At 42.8% G+C, this 25506-nt stretch overlaps 1 protein-coding gene and 1 long non-coding RNA gene across 5 annotated transcripts in view; one reads left to right on the plus strand and one right to left on the minus strand.

Moving 5' to 3' along the window:
• Positions 1 to 23528, plus strand: part of ATP7B (ATPase copper transporting beta) — a 119044-nt gene extending 95516 nt beyond the window's left edge. For all 4 annotated transcript variants that reach the window (XM_056562030.1, XM_056562027.1, XM_056562029.1 and 1 more), the window contains 9 exons: positions 82 to 276; positions 1559 to 1741; positions 2164 to 2356; positions 3187 to 3333; positions 5010 to 5152; positions 10621 to 10824; positions 13529 to 13646; positions 14891 to 14993; positions 23075 to 23528. In XM_056562030.1, the coding sequence (XP_056418005.1) occupies positions 82 to 276; positions 1559 to 1741; positions 2164 to 2356; positions 3187 to 3333; positions 5010 to 5152; positions 10621 to 10824; positions 13529 to 13646; positions 14891 to 14993; positions 23075 to 23330 (1542 nt within the window). In that variant the 3' untranslated portion in view covers positions 23331 to 23528. The remainder of the gene's footprint in view (positions 1 to 81; positions 277 to 1558; positions 1742 to 2163; positions 2357 to 3186; positions 3334 to 5009; positions 5153 to 10620; positions 10825 to 13528; positions 13647 to 14890; positions 14994 to 23074) is intronic.
• LOC130358586 (uncharacterized) lies at positions 13319 to 23277 on the minus strand. Its single transcript, XR_008889578.1, has 3 exons — positions 23138 to 23277; positions 14854 to 15005; positions 13319 to 13463 (listed from the first exon to the last, which is right to left on the minus strand). It is a non-coding gene; the product is annotated as an uncharacterized LOC130358586 (long non-coding RNA).
• Positions 23529 to 25506: the final 1978 nt, after the last annotated feature.

Consider the following 25506-nt stretch of genomic DNA (forward strand, 5'->3'; position numbering starts at 1 on the left):
TCAACGCTAGCACTATCCATTTACTGTTTCATGGTTCCAAGTCAGGTTCCTGTGTTAATGATTTCATTCATCTACTTTCAGGATTACAGTAAAACCATCTCAAAGGCTGAGATTATCATTCGGGTTGGCTTCCAGACGGCCATCACTGTGCTGTCTATTGCCTGTCCCTGTGCTTTAGGCCTGGCTACTCCCACTGCTGTGATGGTGGGTACTGGAGTGGCTGCACAGAATGGCATCCTCATCAAAGGTGGAGAGCCCCTGGAGATGGCACATAAGGTTGGTATGCTACTAATGTAAAACAATCTGAGCTAGGTGTGATATGCTGAACTTGCTAAAAAGTTAACCAGATGTGTAAGTATGGTGGAGCCTCTGGTGCTATCACCAACCATGAGTGAGTTTTAGTAAATACGTTGTCACAAGGGGTGGAGCGTGACATCACTAGGGGGCGTGGTGACCACCGAAGCCCGCTCCCGGCATTCGGAACAAAATGTTCTGAATGCTGGGGAGTGGAGTACCCCTTTAACATATATTTTTGTAAAATGTCTGGAGGCCATTTGATTGAAGTTCATCTACATTATGTAACTACATTAACGGATTGACATGGCAGAAAGTGCATATAGTATATGTACCAATTCCTTTGAGAATACTTACCCCAAAAATATCTATTCTGGAGCATCTTTTCTTGGAACTATGTGTGCTATTTCTCTGTTATTCCTCCAGAATATGTATGAATACATTGACACGTGACAGTCCCTACATAGTCTGCCAGCATCTAGTCAGATTCAGATTGTATAGGGACAACAAGCCCTATTGAATAGTACCAATATTATCTATAGAAGAGCTGTCTAGCAGTGAGATGCTGCAGAAAGGTGCTAACACTATAAACAAGGGGTGATATTTTTATATTTCAATAAATAAAATAATAAATAAACACTGTTGTTTCAACTAACTTTACTAAGATCAGTAGTACAAGGAAATATAAGAAACTCTGTAAAATATTTTATTAGACAAAAATGCTTCTTTCTCCTTATCAAGCTTCTTATCTTGCTATACTGTTATCCACTCTTCCTGTGCTTCACTCAGGGGTCAAATTACAAGCAATACAGGTCTATGGAGGAGGGAGATGGGAGGGGGATTGTCTGGGAACACACGCTGCAAAGAGACAGCAAGAGATTGAAAACCAAGGGCTTAATATCCAGTCTAGACTGCTAACTACTGCTGTTTCATGCCTTCCATGCTGCTGATGCTCTTTAGGCTGTGCACATAGACATACTGCAGAATCTCCTCCACACACAGAGGTATGTGTACAGTGTATGCCACACACCAAAGACATTAGGCTTTGCCAACAGGCTCTGCTAGGACTGAAAATTAGAGATAGAGGCTGCAGAGCTGAAAAATGCTACAGACAAGTTATATAATGGCCAGAAATGGTGCTTCCCCTCACGTACACACACAGAGCAAAGTCACTTGAAACAGACAGGTGCACTTTAAATACTATACAAAGTCTCATTTAACTTCCAAAAATTTCTTGCTGATAGAATACTTACTTTTTTTTCAGATAAATACAGTAATGTTCGATAAGACTGGAACAATGACGCACGGCGCCCCTAAAGTAATGAGAGTCCTACTGCTGGGTGATGTAAGCAAGATGCCCCTAAAAAGAATGCTCGCTGTAGTCGGTACTGCAGAAGCCAGCAGTGAGCATCCCTTGGGAATGGCAGTGACAAAGTACTGCAAGGAGGTAAAGGATAAGTATTTTGATTCAAATACGTGTCCTGGAAGTGGATACGGAACCATTTTGACCAAAACTGAGAATAATGGACTTGCAGTACTTTAGTGCTGCGTCGCTTCTTTAGGGAGAGTTGAACAGTGACGGCTGAGCACAGCATTCAACCCAGCCCTTGTGCCTATTCATTTAGCTGTGCCTATTAATTTTAGCAATTGGTTGGGGTCTCAGCACTCAGACCCCTGTTAATCAGAACTTCTGATGTGTCGCTATGACATGCCAAAAGTTTTTTTTAAAGCAATAGGTACCCTTGATATTGTTATAAAATAGTATTCATTTTAAAACTGCGTTGTACACTCATTATAGAGGAAAATGTATGCAAATGAGAACAATATAATGGTCTAGGGTGCTCAAAGTTTACTTTGATCTTTCTATAGGAGCTGGGTACGGAATCATTGGGGTACTGTACTGATTTCCAGGCGGTCCCAGGATGTGGGATTAGCTGTAAAGTGAATAATGTGGAAAGTGTCTTGGTGCAGAGTGAAGTAGACTTGAATGAGCAGAACGTTTACAAGAGTGGCCTTACACATTCCCAAGACAGACCCCTGATCATTGCTCCTGAACTACAAGGTATAATTCTCCAAAACCCTTCTGGGAATGCTCTCCTGCACCTCTATGGCCACCATATGGGATGATGATGTGACATGATTATAGGTATTTAGCAACTTATAGGGTTAAAGGGGTGCTCCACTGCCCAACGTTTGGAACAAAATGTTCCGAACGCTTAGAGCCGACAGCTCGAGATGTCATAGCCCCGCCCCTCATGATGTCACGCCACCCCCCCTCAATGCAAGTCTATGGGAGGGGGCGTGACGGCTGTCACGCCCCCTCCCATAGACTTGCATTGAGGGGGCGGGGTGTGACATCATGAGGGGGCGGGCTATGATGTCACGAGCTGTCGGCGCCGGCTCTAAGCATTCGGAACGTTTGGTTCCAAATCCTGAGCAGCGGAGCACCCCTTTAACACCAGTCATAGATATTCCCTGTGGAAATTCTCTCTTTTTTTTAACATCTAAGAACTGGGCTTCATAATAAGGACTCCAATGGCAATGGATTGCAGTGCAATGTTGAGCATTTAAACACAATGCATTATGCAAAAACATTTCCCACATTCTTTTTTTCATGTTTTCACCCACCCGATTCCTTGCCGCTGCTGTTCTGACTGAGTCCCGCTGATCTCTTCTCCCTGTTCCTATCTTGACACAAGATGTGTTCAGAGGGTGCAGCAGCCCCTGGCTATTCTCTGCTAGGGCTTATACTAGATTCTTTAATTTGATAAGGTCTAATATCAAGTTTAAACATGAATTTGATTAGTATGATCAGTCCAACTAAAGTCTTGTGGAAAAATGGACAATGACAAAGAACAAAAAGTTGCATTCATATTTATCATGTTTCTGTAGGTGCCTCCGCTCCACAACCTCATTCTGTATTAATTGGGAACAGAGAATGGATGAGACGCAATGGGCTGCACATTTCCAGTGATATAGATGAGGCCATGACCGGTCATGAAATGAAAGGACAGACTGCAGTGCTAGTAGCTATAGATGGTAACGTATTGCCAATTCATCATGTGGCTCTATAATGTTCCTGTATGGGGAAATCTATTTTTATCTGTTACTCTATCATTATCTTTAGACAATATATCATTGCTCTGTTTCATTACATTATTTACCTTATGTCCATGGCAAAATTCTGATAATTTTGTTCTACAAACCATGCTGGCCTACCATGGCATAAAGGGGCCAGCACAGTGACATTTCTTAAAGTGTACCTGTTGTTAACAAAAACTTTTTATATAATGTAGATAATACCATTATATGTATATTTGTAATATACATTGGTTAAAAAATGTGTATATTTTTGTCCTTGTAGCTATTGTCTGTGTGTCTCTATGAGGAGTCCAAATACAGGAAGTGAGGGTGGACAGGCAGGGCTCTGTGCACTGAGGAGAAGTAAGACAGTGTGCACTCAGGCTCTATAACATGCTCCTGGCTCAAACAAGAGCATGACTGACAATTCAGGATCCTGCACAGAGCCCTGCTTGTCCTGTCCTCACTTCCTGTATTTGGACTCATCATAGAGACACACAGGCAATGTCTGCACGGACAGAATTATTTCACCTAAAAATATACACATTTTTGAATGAATGCATATTACTAATATTCATATATTGGTATTATCTACATTATATAAAAAGTTTTTGTTGACGACAGGTACACTTTAAGTTCTGGACTCACAAAATAGTTATTATGAATAGGAATAAACTTTAGTTTCTGAGACTATTGGTTCCTTATGAACTTGAAAATCTAAAAAATAAAAATAAAAAAAACAGACCTTGTGCTGGACTATTAGTGACTATCATATATAGTACCTTGTGGACTGTTAGTGACTATCATGTATAGTACCTTGTGGACTATTAGTGACTATCATATATAGTACCTTGTGGACTGTTAGTGACTATCATGTATAGTACCTTGTGGACTGTTAGTGACTATCATGTATAGTACCTTGTGGACTATTAGTGACTATCATATATAGTACCTTGTGGACTGTTAGTGACTATCATATATAGTACCTTGTGGACTGTTAGTGACTATCATGTATAGTACCTTGTGGACTGTTAGTGACTATCATGTATAGTACCTTGTGGACTGTTAGTGACATATATATATAATACCTTGTGCTGGACTATTAGTGACTATCATATATATAGTACTTTGTGCTGGACTATTAGTGACTATATATATATATATATATATATATAGAGAGAGTACCTTGTACTGAACCGTTAGTGAATATCATATATAGTACATATAGTACCTTGTGGAATGTTAGTGACATATATATATATATATATATATATATATATATAGTACCTTGTGCTGGACTATTAGTGACTATCATTTCTGTTACTAATAATCATATATAGTACCTTGTGCTGGACTATTAGTGACTATATATATATATATATATATATATATATATATATATATATATATATATATAGTGGTACCTTTACTGGATTGTTAGTGAATATCATATATAGTACCTTGTGCTGGACTATTAGTGACTATCATTTCTGTTAGTAATAGTCATATATAGTACCTTAGTGACTATATATATATATATATATATATATATATATATATATATACTGTAGTACATTGTGCTGAAGGATTCTGTCCTGTTATGATACAGTGATTGACAATATTTTCCTCCTAAGGTGCACTGTGTGGAATGATCGCTATTGCAGATACAGTGAAGCAGGAGGCAGCTCTTGCTGTACACACATTGAAATCTATGGGAGTAGATGTAGTACTGATCACAGGAGACAACAGGAGGACGGCTAAAGCAATCGCCACTCAGGTATTTTGCCTCCCAACATGCACAGCAATTGTCAATGGATGATGGGAAATAATGACCCTCAGCTAACAGCATCCCAATCCCATATATCATTTACCTCATTCAGTTTAGGAAATAAACTTCAAGCATACGGTATATGCATACAGTGCATTCCAAAAGTTTTCAGACCCTTTTTTTTTTACATCCTTCTGCACTCAATACCCCATAATGACAAAGTGAATGTTAGGAATCTTTGCTAAATTATTGAAAAGGAAAAACTAAAATATTGCATTAACATAAGTATTTAGACCCTTTACTCAATACTTGGAGCACCTTTGGCAGCGATGAGAGAATCAGGACTTTTTGGGGATGATACCACAAGGTATAGTAACCTAGATTCAGGGATTCATTCTCCTCTGCAGATCCTCTCAAGCTCTGTCAGGTTGGATGAGGACCATCGGTGGAAGCCATTTTCAGTTCTCTCCAGAGATATTCGCTTGGGTTCAAGTCAGGGCTCTGGCTGGGTCACTCAAGGACACTTCCAGTCCTTACAGTTGTCCCTAAGTCGCTCCTGTGTTATCTTGTGCTTAGGGTCATTGACTTGCTGGAAAGTGAATCTTTGTCATTTTGGATGAGGTTTCGTTAAGAGTCTCTGTAGGGATGGTATTGAGTATGTGGTGAGCAGCGTTTGGTTTTCTCCAGACATGACCCTTAGAATTTAGTTTTATTAGACTAGACAAACGTGTCTCTCACAGAATCTTTTATTTATTTATTTTTTTTGCAAACTCCAGGCTGGCTTTCACATTTCTTTAACCCTTTAACCCCTTCCCGACCCATGACATACATGTATGTCATGGGTCGGCTCCCATTCTATAACGTGGGGCCACGGCGTGGCCCCTCGTCATAGCGGGTCGGGCCTGGCACCTAGGTACGCGGCATCCCAAAATCGCGGCATCCCGAACAGCTTACATGACAGCCGGAGGATCCCTACCTGCCTCCATGCTGTCCGATCGACGAATGACTGCTCAGTGCCTGAGATCCAGGCAAGAGCAGTCAAGCGGCAGAATCATTGATCAATGGTTTCCTATGAGAAACCAGTGATCAATGTAAAAGATCAGTTTGTGCAGTGTTATAGCTCCCTATGGGAGCTATAACATTGCAAAAAAAAAGTTGTAAAAAAAAAGTGAATAAAGATCATTTAACCCCTTCCCTAATAAAAGTTTGAATCACCCCCCTTTTCCTATTTAAAAAAAAAACTGTGTAAATAAAAATATAAACATATGTGGTATCTTCGCGTGCGGAAATGTCTGAATTATAAAAATATATCATTAATTAAACCGTACGGTTAATGGCGTACGCGCAAAAAAATTCCTAAGTCAAAAAAAGCATCTTTTTGGTCACTTTTTATATCATGAAAAAAGGATTAAAAAGCGATCAAAAAGTCCGATCATTACAAAAATGGTACCGCTAAAAACTTCAGAACACAACGCAAAAAATGAGCCCTCATACCGTCCCATACGCAGAAAAATAAAAAAAGTTTTATAGGGGTTAGAAGATGGCAATTTTAAACGTATAAATTTTCCTGCACGTAGTTATGATTTTTTCCAGAAGTACAATAAAATCAAACCTATATAAGTAGGGTATCATTTTAACCGTATGGACCTACAGAATAAAGAGAAAGTGTCATTTTTACCGAAAAATGTACTGCGTAGAAACGGAAGCCCCCAAAAGTTACAAAATTGTGTTTTTTCTTCAATTTTGTCGCCCAATGAATTTTTTTTCCGTTTCTCTGTGGATTTTTGGGTTAAATGACTGATGTCATTACAAAGTAGAATTGGTGGCGCAAAAAATAAGCCATCATATGGATTTTTAGGTGCAAAATTGAAAGAGTTATGGTTTTTTAAAGGTAAGGAGGAAAAAACGAAAGTGCAAAAAGGGAAAAACCCTGGGTCATGAAGGGGTTAAGGACGGACCCATTTTTTTCCTCAATGACCAGGTTTTTTCTTTTTAAATTTGACATGTATCTCTTTAAATGGTAATACCTTTAGAACGCTTTATCTGAGCAGGGCAATTCTGAGATTGTTTTTTCGTGACATATTTACTTTATATAAGTGGTGCATTTTTGTTGATACATGCAGCATTTTTTGTGAAAAACTCCAAAATATTGTGAAAAACTGGAAAATTTGTGGCGTTTTTTTATTTTATTTTTATGGTGTACACTGTGGTAAAAGGGATGTTATATTTATTCTGTGGGTCGGTACGATTATGGCGATACCCATTTTATATAGCTTTCTATGTTCTTTTTCTGAGCAAAATTTTTTTTCTGCCATTCATTTTCCAACAGCCGTAACTTTTTTATTTTTCGTCCGACGCCATTGAGTAAGGGCTTATTTTTTGCGGGATGAGCTGTACTTTTTATTGCTATCATTTTTGCGATATGTGCTACCTTTTGATCTTTTTTATTCCGCTATTTGTTCAAAAATTGGCAAATTTTGTGCTTTTTTAATGTTTTTTTTTACGGCGTTCACTGTGCAGGATAATTTACATTATAGTTTTATAGTACACGTCATTACAGACGTGGCAATACCAATTATATATGATTTGTGTTTTTGATCTTTTTTACATTTTATACTTTTATTGAAGAACTTTTTGTTTCATTTTTTACAGGTTATACTATGTTGCAATACATTTGTACTGCAGCACAGTATAACCTGATGAGCTGCAGACACTACAGCCTGTGCGATCCAGCTGGCTGGATCTCACAGGCTTCCGTAGCAGGCAGACAGGAGGTCATGATTTGACCTCCTGCTGCCATAGCAACCAACGGCGACCCGCGATCATATCGCAGTGCTGCCGTTGGTGAACAGGGGGAAAACGCTCCCCCTGTCAACACCATAGATGCCGTGATCAGGATTTATCACAGCATCTATGGGGTTAATGCTGCCGGGACCGGCGCGATAGCAGCTCCGGCGGGACTCCGGCTGTGATTGATAGTCGGGTCCCACCGCCGATCTCCTGCGCTGCCCGCGGCAGTGCTGGAGATCGCTATGACGTATGCATACGTCCCTTCGCGCGAACGTGTCGGGTGCTGGGACGTATGAATACGTCCTATAGCGGGGTGGGATATTCCAGTAAAAAACATTTTTTTTTACATATCAACTGGCTCCAGAAAGTTAAACAGATTTGTAAATTACTTCTATTTAAAAATCTTAATCCTTCCAGTACTTATCAGCTGCTGAAGTTGAATTGTTCTTTTCTGTTTACAACAGTGCTCTCTGCTGACATCTCTGTCTGTCTCGGGAACTGTCCAGAGCATTAGAGGTTTGCCATGAGGATTTGCTCCTACTCTGGACAGTTCCTGAGACAGAGGTGTCAGCAGAGTGCACTGTTGTCAGACAGAAAAGAACAACTCAACTTCAGCAGCTGATAAGTACTGGAAGGATTCAAATTTTTAAATAGAAATAATTTACAAATCTGTTTAACTTTCTGGATCCAGTTGATATGAAAAAAAAAATAAAAAGTTTTTTACTGGAATACCCATAAAGCCCAGAATGTGGAAGCTGCAGTGATGGTTGATTTTCTGGAAGTTTCTCCGATCTGCACATAGGATCTTTTGAGCTCCGCCAGAGTGACCATTTGGTTTTAATCGACCTGTTACTTAGTCTGGTGGGACCGCCAGATCTAGGAAGAGTCCTAGTTATTTAAAAAACCTTCTTCCATTTAAAGGGGTACTCTGGTGGAATTTGAATTTTTTCTAATTTACTGGTTCCAGAAAGTTATGGGGGGGGGGGGGGGGGGCGGCGTGACGTCACAATGCTCCGTCCCTGTGATCGACAGTAATCAGACCCGGAGCGAACACGCTCCGGGGACTGATTTTAACGGGGTGCGGCATGCAAGATCATGGGGGTCCCCCGCGATCAGGCATCTTATCCCCTATCCTTTGGATAGGAGATAAGATGTCTAAGCGCCGGAGTACCACTTTAAGTGTTATGGAGGACACTGTACTCTTGGGGACCTTTATCTCAGCAGAATGTTTACCCTTCATCAGATATGTACCTCCACACAATGATGTCTCTAAATATAGACAGGGCTGTGTCTTTCCAAATCCTGTCCAATCATCTGAATTTACCACAGGTGACTCCAGTCAAGGTGGAGAAAGATCTCAGAGATGATCAATAAAAATGGGAGGGGCCAGAGCTAAATATCATGTGTCATAGCAAAGGGTCTGAATAACTATGTCCATGTTAAATTTTTGGTTTTCCTTTTTAATCAATTTGCAGAAATGGAGGGTAGAATGATGGATGAAAACTGGTTTTATTTTAGCCATAAAGGGGTACTCCGGTGGAAAACTTTTTTTCTTTAAATCAACTGGTGCCAGAAAGTTGAAAAGATTTGTAAATTACTTCTATTAAAAAATCTTAATTTTTCCAGTACTTATTAGCTGCTAAATACTACAGAGGAAATTATTTTCTTTTTGGAACACAGTGCTCTCTGCTGACATCTCTGTCCATTTTAGGAACTGTCCAGAGCAGCATATGTTTGCTATGGGGATTTTCTCCAGATCTTAAAATGGACAGAGATGTCAGCAGAGAGCACTGTGCTCGTGATGTCAGCAGAGAGCTCTGTGTTCCAAAAAGAAAATAATTTTCTCTGTAGTATTCAGCAGCTAATAAGTACTGGAAGGATTGAGATTTTTTTAATAGAAGTAATTTACAAATCTGTAAAATTTTCTGGCACCAGTTGATTTAAAATAAATAAATAAATAAAAAGTTTTCCACCGGAGTACCCCTTTAACATTTAAAAGGGTTCTCCACTGCCCCAGCATTCAGAACATTTTGTTCCGAACGCAGGATGCGGGGGTCGTAACGTCACGCCACGCCCCATCAATGCAAGTTTATGGTAGGGGGCGTGGCATCCGCCACGCCCCCTCCCATAAACTTGCATTGAGGGGGCGTGGTGGGACGTCACAACCCCCGCAGCCTGCAACCAGCATTCGGAACAAAATGTTGGGGCAGTGGAGTACCCCTTTAACAACAGAAAGGGTGTGTAAACTTTCCAAAAGTATTGTATTTATACAGTAAATGTGAATTTTTAGTAGAGTTTAGTGAACTTACAGTAAATTGGCTCGTAGTGAACCTCGCGGCTCGGCTGTTGATTACTTTAGTCTTCATAAATTAGTTCAGCTTTCCAAGGGCTCTGGTTGCCTGGAAAAGTCCGGGATGACAGTCTTAGGTCTCCTAGGTCTGTATCCACCTTTTCCAGGCAACCAGAGCCCTTGGAAAGCTGAACTAATTTATGAAGACTAAAGTAATCAACAGCCGAGCCGCGAGGTTCACTACCAGCCAATTTACTGTAAGTTCGTTCAACTCTAATTTTTAGAATGTAGACTTACTGTTCTTCTCATACACAGGGTTATGAAATTGTCTGAGTTTTCTCTATTCCTGTTTGTGTCATTTTGATAACAATAGTTTGTAAACCTTTGGTTGTTGCAGGTTGGGATCAAGAAGGTATTTGCAGAAGTTCTACCTTCTCACAAGGTGGCAAAGGTCCAGGCTTTGCAGAGTGAAGGAAAGAGAGTAGCCATGGTGGGCGATGGTGTGAACGACTCCCCCGCATTAGCCAGAGCTGATATTGGGATTGCTATTGGGACCGGAACTGATGTTGCCATCGAAGCTGCAGATATTGTTCTTATTAAAGTATGTTACGACCTGTCAGTATAGAATATTTTACATAGCATAGTAGCATTTTCTTCTTGAGTCCAAGAGAAACAGGCAAAGTCCACTGGTCAGAGACTAATCTGCTCCATCATTAGCCGCTGTATCTTTTGCATCCTTTATTTAAACACAATTCTTGTTTATATGTTCAAGCCTGATTGGAGTTTCTCTATAGTAAACAGCTTCATCTGGGGCATCACTTATGCCAAGGGACAAGTGGATTTTGCCTGTTTCTCCAGTAAAGAAAATCTTCTTTCTGTTTGCTTCACCTTTATTTAGCCGGGCTGGTCTAAAGCAATAACTTTGGTATTCTGAAAGTGACTTTGGGGGATATTGGACACTGTAAGATTGTTCACTACAGGTGATATTTTAAGGGGTACTCCACTGGAAAAAAAAATTTTTAAATCAACTGATGACAGAAATGTTAACAGATTTGCAAATTACTTCTATTAAAAAATAATATCAGAAAGGAAATTCAAAAAGAAAAGAACTTCCTGTGGAGCAAATAGCAGCTGATAAGTACTGGAAGGATTAAGATTTTTTTAATAGAATTTACAAATCTGTAAAAAAAATGTTTTCCAGCAGAGTACCCCTTTAAGCATTTTACAAGTTGACACGTGACATATGCTAGAAGTACCATTTGACAATAAAGGAGAGGCAGAAATGCCAAACTCTAAGCATTTTGACAGGCTGTCTCTACAATTTTATAGCAAAAATATATTAAAGGGGTTATTCACCATTTTAGGAAAAGTATTATGGTGCTGGGGTGGGGAATAAAAATACATACCTAGCCCCTGTCCCCCGCAGCTCCTATTCTACTCTGTTCTGTGCCCTGATCTTTTGTCTTCTTTCTGCTTCTGAGCCAAGCACTTGGAGCAGGACCTTCCAGCTCAGACAATCACTGGTTGCAGAGGTGTCCTGTCTCTGCGTGTTAGTGGCTGAGGGGGCAGGTCCTGCATTGACTGCTTGTCTTGAAAGAAGAACAAAGAAGATCGGGGGACAGAATGAAGGAGAATGGGGGATATGGGGGACTAGGACTAGGTATGTATGTTTTATTTTCTAATTTACTCCTGCCCCAGCATCATGTTCGTTTTTTCCACTAAAACAGTGGAAACCCCCTTCAGCATTGCATATGTTCTGCTGATGAATGTCTATAATTTGACCGAGGGGAGCCTGGGTCCCATTCAGGAGATCACAGGGGTCCCAGTGGTCGGACCCCCACAATCTACAACTTATCCCCTTTCCTTTGGATTGGGGATACGTTTTTTGGCATGATATATCTTCTTTATAGAAGTACTGGATGAATTTTTGTTTTGCTTATATAGTGCAACAGTATATATAGTGCAGTTATTTCTAGAGAATAATGTAGATGTTTTTGTGTATGCCTTGTGTTTACCTGTTTTAACTGATAAGCCAAGCATGAATTTTCAGCTGTGTTGATTTCTATGTCCACACTGCGGATGTCGGGCCCTCATACCACCCTCATGGAGTCTGTTTCTGACCATTTGAGTGGACACGTTCACATTTGTGGCCTGCTGGAGGTCATTTTGCAGGGCTCTGGCAGTGCTCCTCCTGCTCCTCCTTACACAAAGGCAGAGGTAGCGGTCCTGCTGCTGGGTTGTTGCCCTCCTACAGCCTCCTTCACGGCTCCTGATGTACTGGCCTGTCTCCTGGTAGCGCCTCCATGCTCTGGACACTACGCTGACAGACACAGCAAACCCTCTTCCACAGCTCACATTGATGTGCCATCCTGGATGAGCTGAACTACCTGAGCCACTTGTGTGGGTTGTAGATTCTGTCTCATGCTACCACTAGAGTGAAAGCACCGCCAGCATTCAAAAGTGACCAAAACATCAGCCAGGAAGCATAGGAACTGAGAAGTGGTCTGTGGTCACCACCTTCAGAACCTCTCCTTTATTGGGGGGGGGGGGGTGTCTTGCTAATTGCCTATAATTTCCACCTGTTGTCTGTTCCATTTGCACAACAGCATGTGAAATTGTCAATCAGTGTTGCTTCCTGAGTGGACAGTGTGATTTCACAGAAGTGTCATTGACTTGGAGTTACATTGTGTTGTTTAAGTGTTCCCTTTATTTTTTTTGAGCAGTGTATTTATTCTGATCTCATAGAGATAGCAGCAGCATACAGGTAGAGCTGGGTGGGAAGGGGATAGAAGGGGTCAGATGCCAGAAGGCATCTGATTGTGATGATGTCATCCTGTAGTTCAAAGAAAGTCAGCTGACCCGGGACTGATTACTTCCTCTGATAGATTTAGCCAGTGTTTCCCAACCAGTGTGCCACTGCTGTTGAAAAGGCAGTCTAGGCATGCTGGGAGTTGTAGTTTTGCAACAGCTGGAGGCACCCTGGTTGGGAAGCACTGACATAGACAGTGATTTACAGCTCCCAGCAGATCTTTATTACTTTTATATGTAAGGATTTGCTTTATCTGTATTAGTTATCTACTTATTTTTATTTAATCCTCACTTTTTTCCTATTTTTGGATGACATTTTGGTGGCTTCAGAACCAATTACCAGGTTTCCATAGAGTTCTGGTCTCCACATACAATGGTCTCAACATACAATGGTCGTCCTGGAACCGATTGATATTGTAACTTGAGGGACCACTGTATAAAAAGAAAATCCTATGTTATTATCCATTGACAAGTGCTGGGTGTGATTTCTGTTGCAGAATGATCTGCTGGATGTTGTTGCCAGCATTCATCTCTCAAAGAGAACCGTGAGAAGAATAAGAATTAACTTCATGTTTGCACTCATCTATAATCTTCTAAGCATTCCTATTGCAGCAGGTACCGTCATACGTTACTTTAACTTATTTGTGTTATAGTGTTATGTAGTATTATTATTTTATTAAGATATGATACAGATAAAGCTATGTAGCTGTTAGGAGACGAGGCATGTGCTCTATCACCCAAGTGCATAAAAAAGTGCAAAACGTTACACAAAAAGTGCACAAGGATACGGCCTATCGCAAGCCCTCCTGCTAAAAGAGGGGGACCCTACAAACCTTCCCCTCCAGGCCAGAAGGCCCCTAGAAGGATCCAGGATCAATGTCCCTCCTCCACCAAAGCTTAAAACTGCTCCTGGCATCTGCCTGCCAACCAAGTATCAATCAAGGAGCGTAAACTGGTTGGCATCTCTGTGAAACCAGAGACCCGGGTTTCAGGAAGGCGAGGAAGCTGATGGCCACACATATCTCCCCTAGACCACCAGGAAAGACAGCCCAAAAACTAGAAAAGTGTACTCAAAAGCGTAAACGTGAAGTGTGTGCAAAATGCCATTAATCAGTGGATTCCGACCACCGGGGCAAAACCCCTTGGTTGCCTAACCATAGAAGCTGTTCTTCAGTAACCTGATGCCACTACTGCACAATGTACAGATTTAAAGGGGTATTCTGGCTATATACATCTTATTCCCTATCCAAAGGATAGGGGATAAGATGTATGATCGCAGGGGTCCTCCCCCTCCCATAGACATGAATAGAGGGGGCGTGGCATCACTAGGGGGCCTAGTCGTGACGTCCCGTCCCCATCTCGGAGGCAGCGCCCGGCACAGAATGCCAGGGGCTGCTCCGAGATTGCGGGGGTCCACAGTGGCTGGACCCCTGCGATCATACATCTTATCCCCTATCCTTTGGATAGGGGATAAGATGTATAAATCCAGAATACCCCTTTAAGGCTTCCAGATCTGTGCATTGTTAACATCAGGGCACCTTGTGGGTGATTAGTGGGGGTGCCAGGTGTAGATAGAGAACTCCTTTAATGGTCTATTCACACGTACAGTATTCTGCGCGGATTTGATGCACAGGATTTTCTGCTGCAGATTTCAATGTAAACTGAATGACTGAACGCAGCATTAAATCCTGCGCATCAAATCTGCCCAGAATACTGTACATGTGAATAGACCCTAAGGGCTTTATCATTGCCATCATGTGCTGAACATTCTTTGTACTCTGTGATATACAGTTTGTTATGCATGACCATAAGTAATATGTACAAGCCATCATTAATCTGAGCTACTTTCTCATCAATAGGTGTTTTCCTGCCAGTGGGATTGGTGTTACAGCCATGGATGGGGTCCGCAGCTATGGCAGCCTCCTCTGTGTCTGTGGTTTTGTCCTCTCTTCAGCTGAAATGGTAAGTTCTGATCTGTTCAGGAGACATTTGGAATTAATATACAGTATACAACTCATTGTAAACAACATATTGTAAGGTTTTGTACTAATGTAATACCTTGTCCCAATTCTAAAATCCTTGTATATTATAGCAACCTGGACAGACTTGTCATCTTTTGTTAGTAAGGATGTGGCAGATGCATTCCCATTGCATCACAGTTTGCCACAAATTTATGATATTACTGCAAAAACCCTGTGGTTTTGTTGAAATTTTACTAAATCACTCTAGAAACATGATGGCACTGAAATGCATCCTCAACTTTCAAACACCTATCATCAACTAAACTTTCCCTAATCCCCCTCCCCATCTGTCCCTGACTCTAACTATCTCTATCCCTGTGACTATTTCAAGTTTAAACCCCCAGTAAATACCTTTTTACATATATCTTCTGTAGCTCAGTTTGGAGCTTTGTGCGAGGGGAGGAAGTGGGCGTGGCCGGCAGGCGCGACGTCATCTGATGCCTGCCAGGGCCGGCTTCGCCCTTCTTCCTGTATGCTGCGCTCCCTCTTGTAAGCGCGCATTCAGGCTAAGTACAGGGCAGGCATGGCAGCTTCTGAGTCTCCTCCTTTCTGTTTGGCTATACACGTGCCATACAGAGAGGAGGAACGTCGTAGGACAGAGCTGCCATGCACAGCGCTCGCTCCTGCCTGTCTGTCCGGCGGGGAGCTGCGCTTAGTATGCGATTTTGGACTCAGCAGCCAGGCCGGCGTGAGTCCGAAATAACTGAAACAGGGACTCCTAGTGAGACCCCTAGTGGCCACAATTTCAAAAGAATCCAATTACAAACTTAATCTATATATATATATATATATATATATATATATTAATCTATAATAAAAAACTTTTGACGAGAGGTACTCCTTAAGAAGTTTTGACATGTCATGAAGATATGTGAAGAGTTTTGATCAGTTGGGGTGTGCAGGGGAAGCACACAGCAGCAGACTTCACTCCCTGACTAGGCGCTTAGTCCTTCTGGTTGCAAGAGTCGGGCTCCATAGACTCCCAAATATATCTAGAGATCATACGAGTGTCAGCACTTAGACCTCGACTGATCAAAACCTGAATTGTCTATGTGACATGTCAAAAGTTTTTCAAAATGACAGTAACGCTTTACGTTAAAGGGATTTCTCCATCTCATACATTTGGCTATGCCATTAAAGGAGATCTGCGGAATAGAAACACTTATCCCCTATCCTAAAGATAGGGGATATGTGTCATATCACAGGGGGTCCGACCGCAGGGCCCCTCCGCAATCTCCCCTACGGCGCCCCGGCTCTCCTTCTGAATAAGGCATGTAGACCACTGCACGAAGTGATGGCAGACACACCCCTCAGTGCATCTATATGGGACAGCCCCTAAGGTTACACTCGGGAATCTCCGGCTCTCCCATAGAGCTGCATGGAGGAGGCGTATCGGCCATCACTTTGTGCGGTTGTCGACATGCCTTATTCAGGAGGAGAGCCGGGGCGCCGTAAGGAAGATTGTGGGAGGGTTCCAGCGGTTGGTCAGACTATGGTCTGACACTATGGTCAGACTGGAAAGAACTACACAACTTCCTCCGGAGTATACAGCAGCTGATAAGTACTGGAAGGATTAAGATTTTTAAATCAAAGTAATTTACAAATCTGTATAACTTTCTGCCACATTTTTTTTCCTCTTTTTCCTGAGTACCCCTTTGCCTAATAAAAATTATTGCACAGATGCCTAATAAATGTTTCACACAATAGATTGGACCCTACTTTGGTTTAAAATGCACTACTAAATAAGCAAAAATCTTTGCTAAATGTGGATTTAAAACTACCGTGTTTCTCCGAAAATAAGACTGGGTCTTATATTCATTTTAGTCACCAAAAACACACTAGGACTTATTTTCAGGGTAGGGCTTATTTATTTACGGTACCATATGTACATTGAATAACATTTAAGGCTCTGAGACGTCCCAACACCAGGAAGCAGCAAGAGCAGCGGAGAACAGTGAGGCCGGTTCCTTAGCAACGGGGGAATGGAGGACAAAGGTTTTTTAATATTTGCAGCCCGGCCATTGCCTAGGTCAGTGGTCTTCAACCTGCGGAACTCCAGATGTTGCAAAACTCCAACTCCCAGCATGCCCGGACAGCCGTTGGCTGTCCGGGCATGCTGGGAGTTGTAGTTTTGCAACATCTGGAGGTCCGCAGGTTGAAGACCACTGGCCTAGGTCTTATTTTCGGGGTAGGGCTTATATTGCAGCCAACACCGAAAATACAACTAGGGCTTATTTTCAGGGTAGGGTGTATTTTCGGGGAAACAGGGTAGCAGTATGTCAAGTTCTATTGTGCATATAGAGCAGATTTATTGTGGATTTTTATACATCGACTTTAATGAGGAAGTCGAAATCTGCAACATATCCGCAAATAAATCTCACTGCTGGAGATTGTGATGTGAAATCAAAGGTGTGGCCATAGGGTCTATTTACATGGCAGAATTCTGCCTCAAATTAAAGCCCATACACTTCCATGGGATTTCGCACTCCATGCGTAATTCCACAAGCGGAAATTCAGCAGTGTGAATGGGAGTGCGGAATTCCATAGAATTCTATGGGCTTTAATTTGAGGCGGAATTCGGCAAGCGGAAATTCCACCATGTGAATAGACCCTTACGTCCATAGCCATGTTAAAGCAAACCGCAGCCTTTTTGTATACTATGTTGTGGGTGCCTTAGTATTACTCTCACCCAGTAGGGCAGATACAACTGACTTTAGGGCCATAACACTCTATTAATGCAGCTTGTTTCTTATTCTTGTTTCCTGATATAATAGGAAACAATGATGAGAACCAATTTCAATGATATGAGATCTGAACACGCTTTTCATTTTTTATTACCATAATAATACAAAGCTCTTCTAAACCTTCATATAAATAACCATAAGTGACTGTGGATGTGCAGCTGCCCAGAAGCTTCGTACATATACTGTAACTCTTTCTTGCCCGCTGCCAAGAAGGGCCCAGAATCTGGCTGATACATCCCTTCTGACTGATGGTTTACAAATGGTTAAATCAGAAATATAATCAGAAAGGTTCTTCATTTTAAGTTATAACCATAACATTTGAATAAACTCTTACAGATGCTTGTTGTTGTTGGGAACATGTGCTGTACAATGCAGATCAGTGTGACACAATCATGTAGGCAATGCCAACGGGCAATGCAGTCCCGCATGGTATTCCGCCGAAAGAATTAAAGGGGTACTCCGGTGGAAAACTTTTTTTTTTTTTAATGAACTGGTGCCAGAAATGTAAACAGATTTGTAAATTACTTCTATTTAAAAATCTTAATCCTTTCAGTACTTATTAGCAGCTGAATGCTACAGAGGAAATTCTTTTCTTTTTTCTTGTCCACAGTTCTCTCTGCTGACACCTCTGTCCATGTCAGGAACTGTCCAGACCAGCATAGGTTTGCTATGGGGATTTTCTCCTGCTCTGGACAGTTCCTGATCCGGGCATCAGGTGTCAGCAGAGAGCACTGTGGACAGGACAAAAAAGAAATTCAAAAAGAAAAGAATTTCCTATGTAGCATACAGCTGCTTTTAAGTACTGGAAGGGTAAAGATTATTTAATAGAAGTAATTTACAAATCTGTTTAACTTTCTGGCACCAGTTGATTTAAAAAAAAAAATGTTTTCCACCGGAGTACCCCTTTAACATTTTGCGCCCATGCACACTACGGGATTTCCGCCTGGAGAGATTCCAGGCAGAGATTCTGGTGCACTTTGCACATTGCTGAATTTCCACCACAAACATGTAGAAATGTGTCTATTAGCCTGTTCATTCTTTTGGTGTAGTCCAGAATTACAATTTTAGCAGTGTGCACGGTGCAGCCGAATCCCATTGAAGACAATTGGAGGCTGCTGTACAGGAATTTCCACCCAGGATTTCTCCAAGTGGAAATTCCATAATGGGCCCTTACCTTAAATATAGCACATGGTAGGAGTTTCACGTTGCCCTGGCAAGAGTCACAACATGCACTAATCAAAGCACAGTTCTGAATAGTCTCTTAAAGGGAACCTGTCATCATATTTTACCCTATGTGTGTAAAGGAGAGTGGAGACGGCACCACTAGTATAGGGTTAAACTGGGGTTAACTTCAGAGCCAAAATGAGATATCCGTGTAGTAGCCAGAGAAACACTTCTTTAGAAGTCATGTGGTGGTGCTAGGATATAAGGCAAAGAAAAGCCTAAAATATATGTAGTATATAAGACAAAAAAAGACATCCGCACTCATTACTGGATTCGGGACTTGATGCTCCTATGTGGAGAAAGCCGGTGGATCGGGACTGCAGACATGCGTGGGCGCTAAGAGGCTATCACCGGAAATTTTGCGCTGTATGCCCTTCTTCCGGCCTCAAGGAGCATTGAGTCCCGAATCCAGTGCTGAGTGTGGATGTCTTTTTTAGTCTTATATACTACATATATTTTACCCTATATAACTACCAGCAAGACATTATACAGGGTGGGCCATTTATATGGATACACCTTAATAAAATGGGAATGGTTGGTGATATTAACTTCCTGTTTGTGGCACATTGGTATATGTGAGGGGGGAAACTTTTCAAGATGGGTGGTAACCATGGCGGCCATTTTGAAGTCGGCCATTTTGAATCCAACTTTTGTTTTTTAATAGGAAGAGGGTCATGTGACACATCAAACTTATTGGGAATTTCACAAGAAAAACAATGATGTGCTTGGTTTTAACGTAACTTTATTCTTTCATGAGTTATTTACAAGTTTCTGACCACTTATAAAATGTGTTCAATGTGCTGCCCATTGTGTTGGATTGTCAATGCAACCCTCTTCTCCCACTCTTCACACACTGATAGCAACACCGCAGGAGAAATGCTAGCACAGGCTTCCAGTATCCGTATACACTGCTATATACTACTATATACACCGCAGGAGAAATGCTAGCACAGGCTTCCAGTATCCGTATACACTGCTATATACTACTATATACACTGCAGGAGAAATGCTAGCACAGGCTTCCAGTATCCGTAGTTTCAGGTGCTGCACATCTCGTATCTTCACAGCATAGACAATTGCCTTCAGATGACCCCAAAGATAAAAGTCTAAGGGGGTCAGATCGGGAGACCTTGGGGGCCATTCAACTGGACCACGATGACCAATCCACTTGATGTGTTTCCCTCTTCATGCACTGAAGCTGGCACGTTCCCTGAGTTTTTCCAGCAAGATGGTGCACCACCACATTATGAGTGTCAGGTCCGAGGATTCCTAGATGAACAGTTTCCTGGAAAGTGGATTGGTCGTCGTGGGCCAGTTGAATGGCCCCCCAAGGTCTCCCGATCTGACCCCCTTAAACTTTTATCTTTGGGGTCATCTGAAGGCAATTGTCTATGCTGTGAAGATACGAGATGTGCAGCACCTGAAACTACGGATACTGGAAGCCTGTGGTAGCATTTCTCCTGCGGTGTATATAGTACTATATAGCAGTGTATACGGATACTGGAAGCCTGTGCTAGCATTTCTCCTGCGGTGTATATAGTAGTGTATAGCAGTGTATACGGATACTGGAAGCCTGTGCTAGCATTTCTCCTGCGGTGTATATAGTACTATATAGCAGTGTATACGGATACTGGAAGCCTGTGCTAGCATTTCTCCTGCGGTGTATATAGTAGTGTATAGCAGTGTATACGGATACTGGAAGCCTGTGCTAGCATTTCTCCTGCGGTGTATATAGTAGTATATAGCAGTGTATACGGATACTGGAAGCCTGTGCTAGCATTTCTCCTGCGGTGTTGCTATCAGTGTGTGAAGAGTGAGAGAAGAGGGTTGCATTGACAATCCAACACAATGGGCAGCACATTGAACACATTTTATAAGGGGTCAGAAACTTGTAAATAACTTATGAAAGAGTAAAGTTACCTTAAAACCAAGCACATCATTGTTTTTCTTGTGAAATTCCCAATAAGTTTGATGTGTCACATGACCCTCTTCCTATTGAAAAAACAAAAGTTGGATTCAAAGTGGCCACCATGGTCACCACCCATCCTGAAAAGTTTGCCCCCTCACATATACTAATGCGCCACAAACAGGAAGTTAATATCACCAACCATTTCCATTTTATTAAAGTGTATCCATATAAATGGCCCACTTTGTATATCTGAAGTTTAGCTTCCCTATAATGCCTGGATGCGTCTTGCTTGTCTCAGTCAGTCACAACCAGTTATTGGGGCATGCAGATTTCCGAACTAGTCATTGCACCCTGGCTGTAAACATCCCCGTATAACACCTACTCTGGTATGACGGACAGACCAAGCACGGCCTACATCCATCACCGCTCTTCTCACTGAATGTCCTGTGGTGATCTCTAACTCCGAAGACTTCCCTGACACCACTGTTGCACAGCCTTGTCTGCATCCTCATGTACCAGGCAGCAGTACACAATACCCAGAGATATATCTGCATCAGGGCATGTGTGAGAATTCAGTGAGGAGAGCAGTGATGTCGGCCATGTCCAGGCTGTCGGTCAGGCTTAGAGGATGAGGAGGGGTGATTATACCCCAGGGTGCGGCGACTTAAGCTACACGCCTCAATGACTAGTTGTAGCATGGTAAGGAAGCTAATCTTCAGATATAACGTCTTGCTGGTAGTTATATAGGGTTAAACCTGATGACACGTTCCCTTTAAAGTTTCAGCTATCAGTTTGGATGAACAGATCTGCAGTCAGGCTGGGACTTGCAGCTGTACTAGATATTATGCTCATGCAAAAAAGAAGTTTAAATCATTCATTTACTAGAGGGCAGACCCCAGTGTCTATTCCAGGATTTATTTTATTAATACAGCATTAAAGGGGTACTCTGCTGCTCAGCGTTTGGAACAAAATGTTCCCAACACTTAGAGCTGGCGTCGGGAGCTCGTGACGTAATAACCTCGCCCCCTCATGACATCACGCCTGCCCCCTCAATGCAAGTCTATGGGAGGGGGCGTGATGGCTGTCACGCCCCCTCCCATAGACTTACATTGAGGGGGTGGGACGTCATGAGGGGGCAGTTTGTTCCTGAGCAGCAGAGTACCCCTTTAATGGGCTATGACCACTATAAGCAACTGATCAGACAGATCATCAGTGTCTAATAAGGGAGGTGCCGGAGCCACAATCCTAGATGGAGTTGTACAACCAGGACAATACAATTTTAGTGTGTGTTTGTGTTGTCTAAGGGTGGGTTCACGCTATGTTTTGATGATACGGTCACCGACATACCACGGTTTTAGGTCTGGTCACAAAACCAGATACGGGGCAAAAATGAGCCGACGAGAGTAGCAGGGATGGACATCTGAATTCAGCTTTTGCATAACTCCTGCACAGACTGTCCAGGGGGGGGGGGGGGCGGCTGGCATGCGTGGGCCGGTGGTGTGTATCCAGGATGGACATCTGTAGGGAGAGGGACAGGTAACATCATCGCATGGAGGGGCCAACAGATGTCTGGGAGTGTGTGTGTGGAGGGGGGGGGGGGGGGGTTGGCAGGCGCTATGAGTACTTTTCTGGGCTGAAGAAAATTGGTGTGGGTTAGTGTGTAAATGACGGGAGCTGCGACTTTCAGAGAAAAGTCGCACATCATGAATCGATCACCACTGCATAAAACTATTCCAAAGCACTGCACATGGTAGTTCACTTTCAGATATGATCTAGATCAAAAGTCGCACAAAAGTCGCAGGAGAAGTGATAGACTTTCGATGCGACTTTTTTAGACAGAAAGCTTGATGAATTCCCCTCTTAATCCTTATTATCTCTTTGGCCGGGTTTACATCAGCGTCAAGCTCTGTTCAGAGGAGCTCCATTTTGTTCTGTCTGTTCAAATGACTTGAATTGACACCTGATGGAAATCGGACAACCCCATTTAAAGTCAATGAGTGTCCATTGTGCAGCGGACCGTCCAGGTCCATTGTTTATTACTGGAGCGGACTCTTCAATGCAGATGTGAACCCGGCCTTATGCTGTTTATAATAAGCCATCATAGGCTAGAACTGTTGTGACATGTTTTCCGTCTATCCCTTACAGCTACAGCAAACCAGACCTGGATAGATATGAAGCTGGAGCCCAAGGGCAAATGAAGCCACTTACCCCATCGCAGATAAGTGTTCATGTTGGGATGGATGACAGGAGGAGGGATATCCCAATGACCAGTACCTGGGATCAGATCAGCTATGTCAGCCAAGTGTCATCCAGCAGATCTCTACAAAATTCTTTAGCGGGCGACAGACAAGACAAGTGTTCTCTTCTGATCAATGAGGATGATGAGGACCTGTACATGTAGCTTGGTGGTTTAATACCAGGAGATCCAGGACCATTGTCTGTATTCATCACTTTTAACAGTTCTCTGTAATCTCTAATGTTTATGAGATAACAAACAAAGCAAATACATTGAAACAACTGGTGGATAAGTGTATGAAATATTACATTCCGATGTACATACATTTATGAGTTACATATTAAAGAGATTCCTTCCTCAGTGTATTGGTATAATAGCGTATTTGGAGGTATCTAATATTTGACAGCTACATAAACAGTGTGGCTCACAGGAAACCAGAAAGAGGAGTGCACAGGGGACTGTACTAGGACAACAGGGGCGCGGGGGAGATGCGGGCGGTAAGTAGATGTTTATTTTTTTCTGAACAACCCCCCCCCCCCCCCCCCCCAACCCAGAGTACTCCTTTAAGAAAGGCCTCCAAAAACAGTGTGAGGCTAGGACATTTCCACTAAATGTGCATTATCATACCCAGGGCCGGCCTTAGGGGTGTGCGAGCTGTGCGGCCGCACAGGGCGCCATAGCAACAGGGGCGCCGGGTGGCCGACACAGCTCGCACCAAGTATATATAATTTGCATTGCCTGACGCCCGGGATTTAGCCCTGCTTCGTGCAAGCAGCGCTAAATGCCGGTGTAATGAAGAAAACTGTGCCCTGTAGTGGAATGTGACCCTCCGCACAGGGACACAGTTTTCTGCTTTGCAGGCCGCTCCCTCTCATTACATTCCCACTACCCTCCCTCATCTGTGTCCCTATGCGGAGGGTCACATTCCTCTTCAGGGCACAGTTTTCTTCATTACACTGGAAGGCATCACTTACCCCGACCTCCTCCGCATCTCCGGTTGGCTGGCGGCCGGAGTCTGAAGAGGGACGTCGCGCATGTGACGTACCTCCGCAGACCCGCACAGGACGTCAGTGACGTCACTCGTCAGGGCGCCGCCGGAGAGAAGAGAAGCGCAGGTCAGGTAAGGTTGTTTATGTGTATGTGTGGGTATCTGTGTGTGTGCATGTGTGGTTGTCTGTCTGTCTGTGTGTGTGTGTGTGTGTGCATGTGTGGTTGTCTGTCTGTGAGTCGGTGGGGGGAGGGGGGGAATGGGGGAACGACAATGCTACCGAATTTGGGGAACCTGCTACTACCTAATGTGGGGAAACTGCTTCTTGCTAATGTGAGCTATACTGCACCTAATGTGGGGAGCTATACTGCACCTAATTTGGGGAACCTGCTTCTTCCTAATATGGGGCTATACTGCACCTAATGTGGGGAGCTATACTGCCAACCTAATGTGGGGGAGCTATGCTGCACCTAATGTGGGGAACTATACTGCACCTAATGTGGGGGAGCTATACTGCACTTAATGTGGGGAGCTATATGGCACCTAATGTGGGGGAACTATACTGCACCTAATGTGGGGAACTATACTGCACCTAATGTGGGGAACTATACTGCACCTAATGTGGGGGAACTATACTGCATCTGATTATGGGGGACATGGGACTGATTAAGGGGGCAGGGGAATGATTAAATATTTTTAAAAAATATTTGTTACAAAGATTTTTTTTCCTCTTTGTGTATGTTTATGGGGTAATGGGGGGGGGGGGGGGGAGCACAAGGTTAGCTCGCACAGGGCACCTGAACACCTAAGGCTGGCCCTGATTGTACCCTTTCTACTCCCACATTGCCAGCATGTGCTTGGCACTAAAGGGCGCCACACAGTACCAGCGCAACAGAAACTTAAATCTGATCTCTTGGGGTTTCATGGGGATGACTGCCCTGTGGGTTAAACAAAAAACATCTAGACAGTGCTGGATAGAGAATTGCCCAAACTGGGAAGAGTAAAAATGTTGTAGCTTAAGGTATTCAAAAGGAGCATGACGTGGTGATGGCCAGTCACATAACACAGCATCAAGGGGCATAAAGCTTCCCAGGGAACACAAGTCTGGTACAAACTTTGGATGATCTCATATTGGATGGAGGGGTCCCAGAAGACAGTCAACCAAAGAGCCTTCAGTGCCAGAGACATGCAAGGAGGCCAGGGTGGGGCTTCTGGAGAAAGAAAGCAGCAGGGTATCTTGGGCAGAGGGGTAGCTTTTTTACTTTTTATCATTTTTTAAAGGGGTACTCCGGTGGAAAACTTTTTTTTTTTATCATCTAGTGCCAGAAAGTTAAACGGATTTGTAAAGGACTT

This window comes from Hyla sarda, chromosome 2 (assembly GCF_029499605.1).
Source record: "Hyla sarda isolate aHylSar1 chromosome 2, aHylSar1.hap1, whole genome shotgun sequence".
NCBI lineage: Eukaryota > Metazoa > Chordata > Amphibia > Anura > Hylidae > Hyla > Hyla sarda.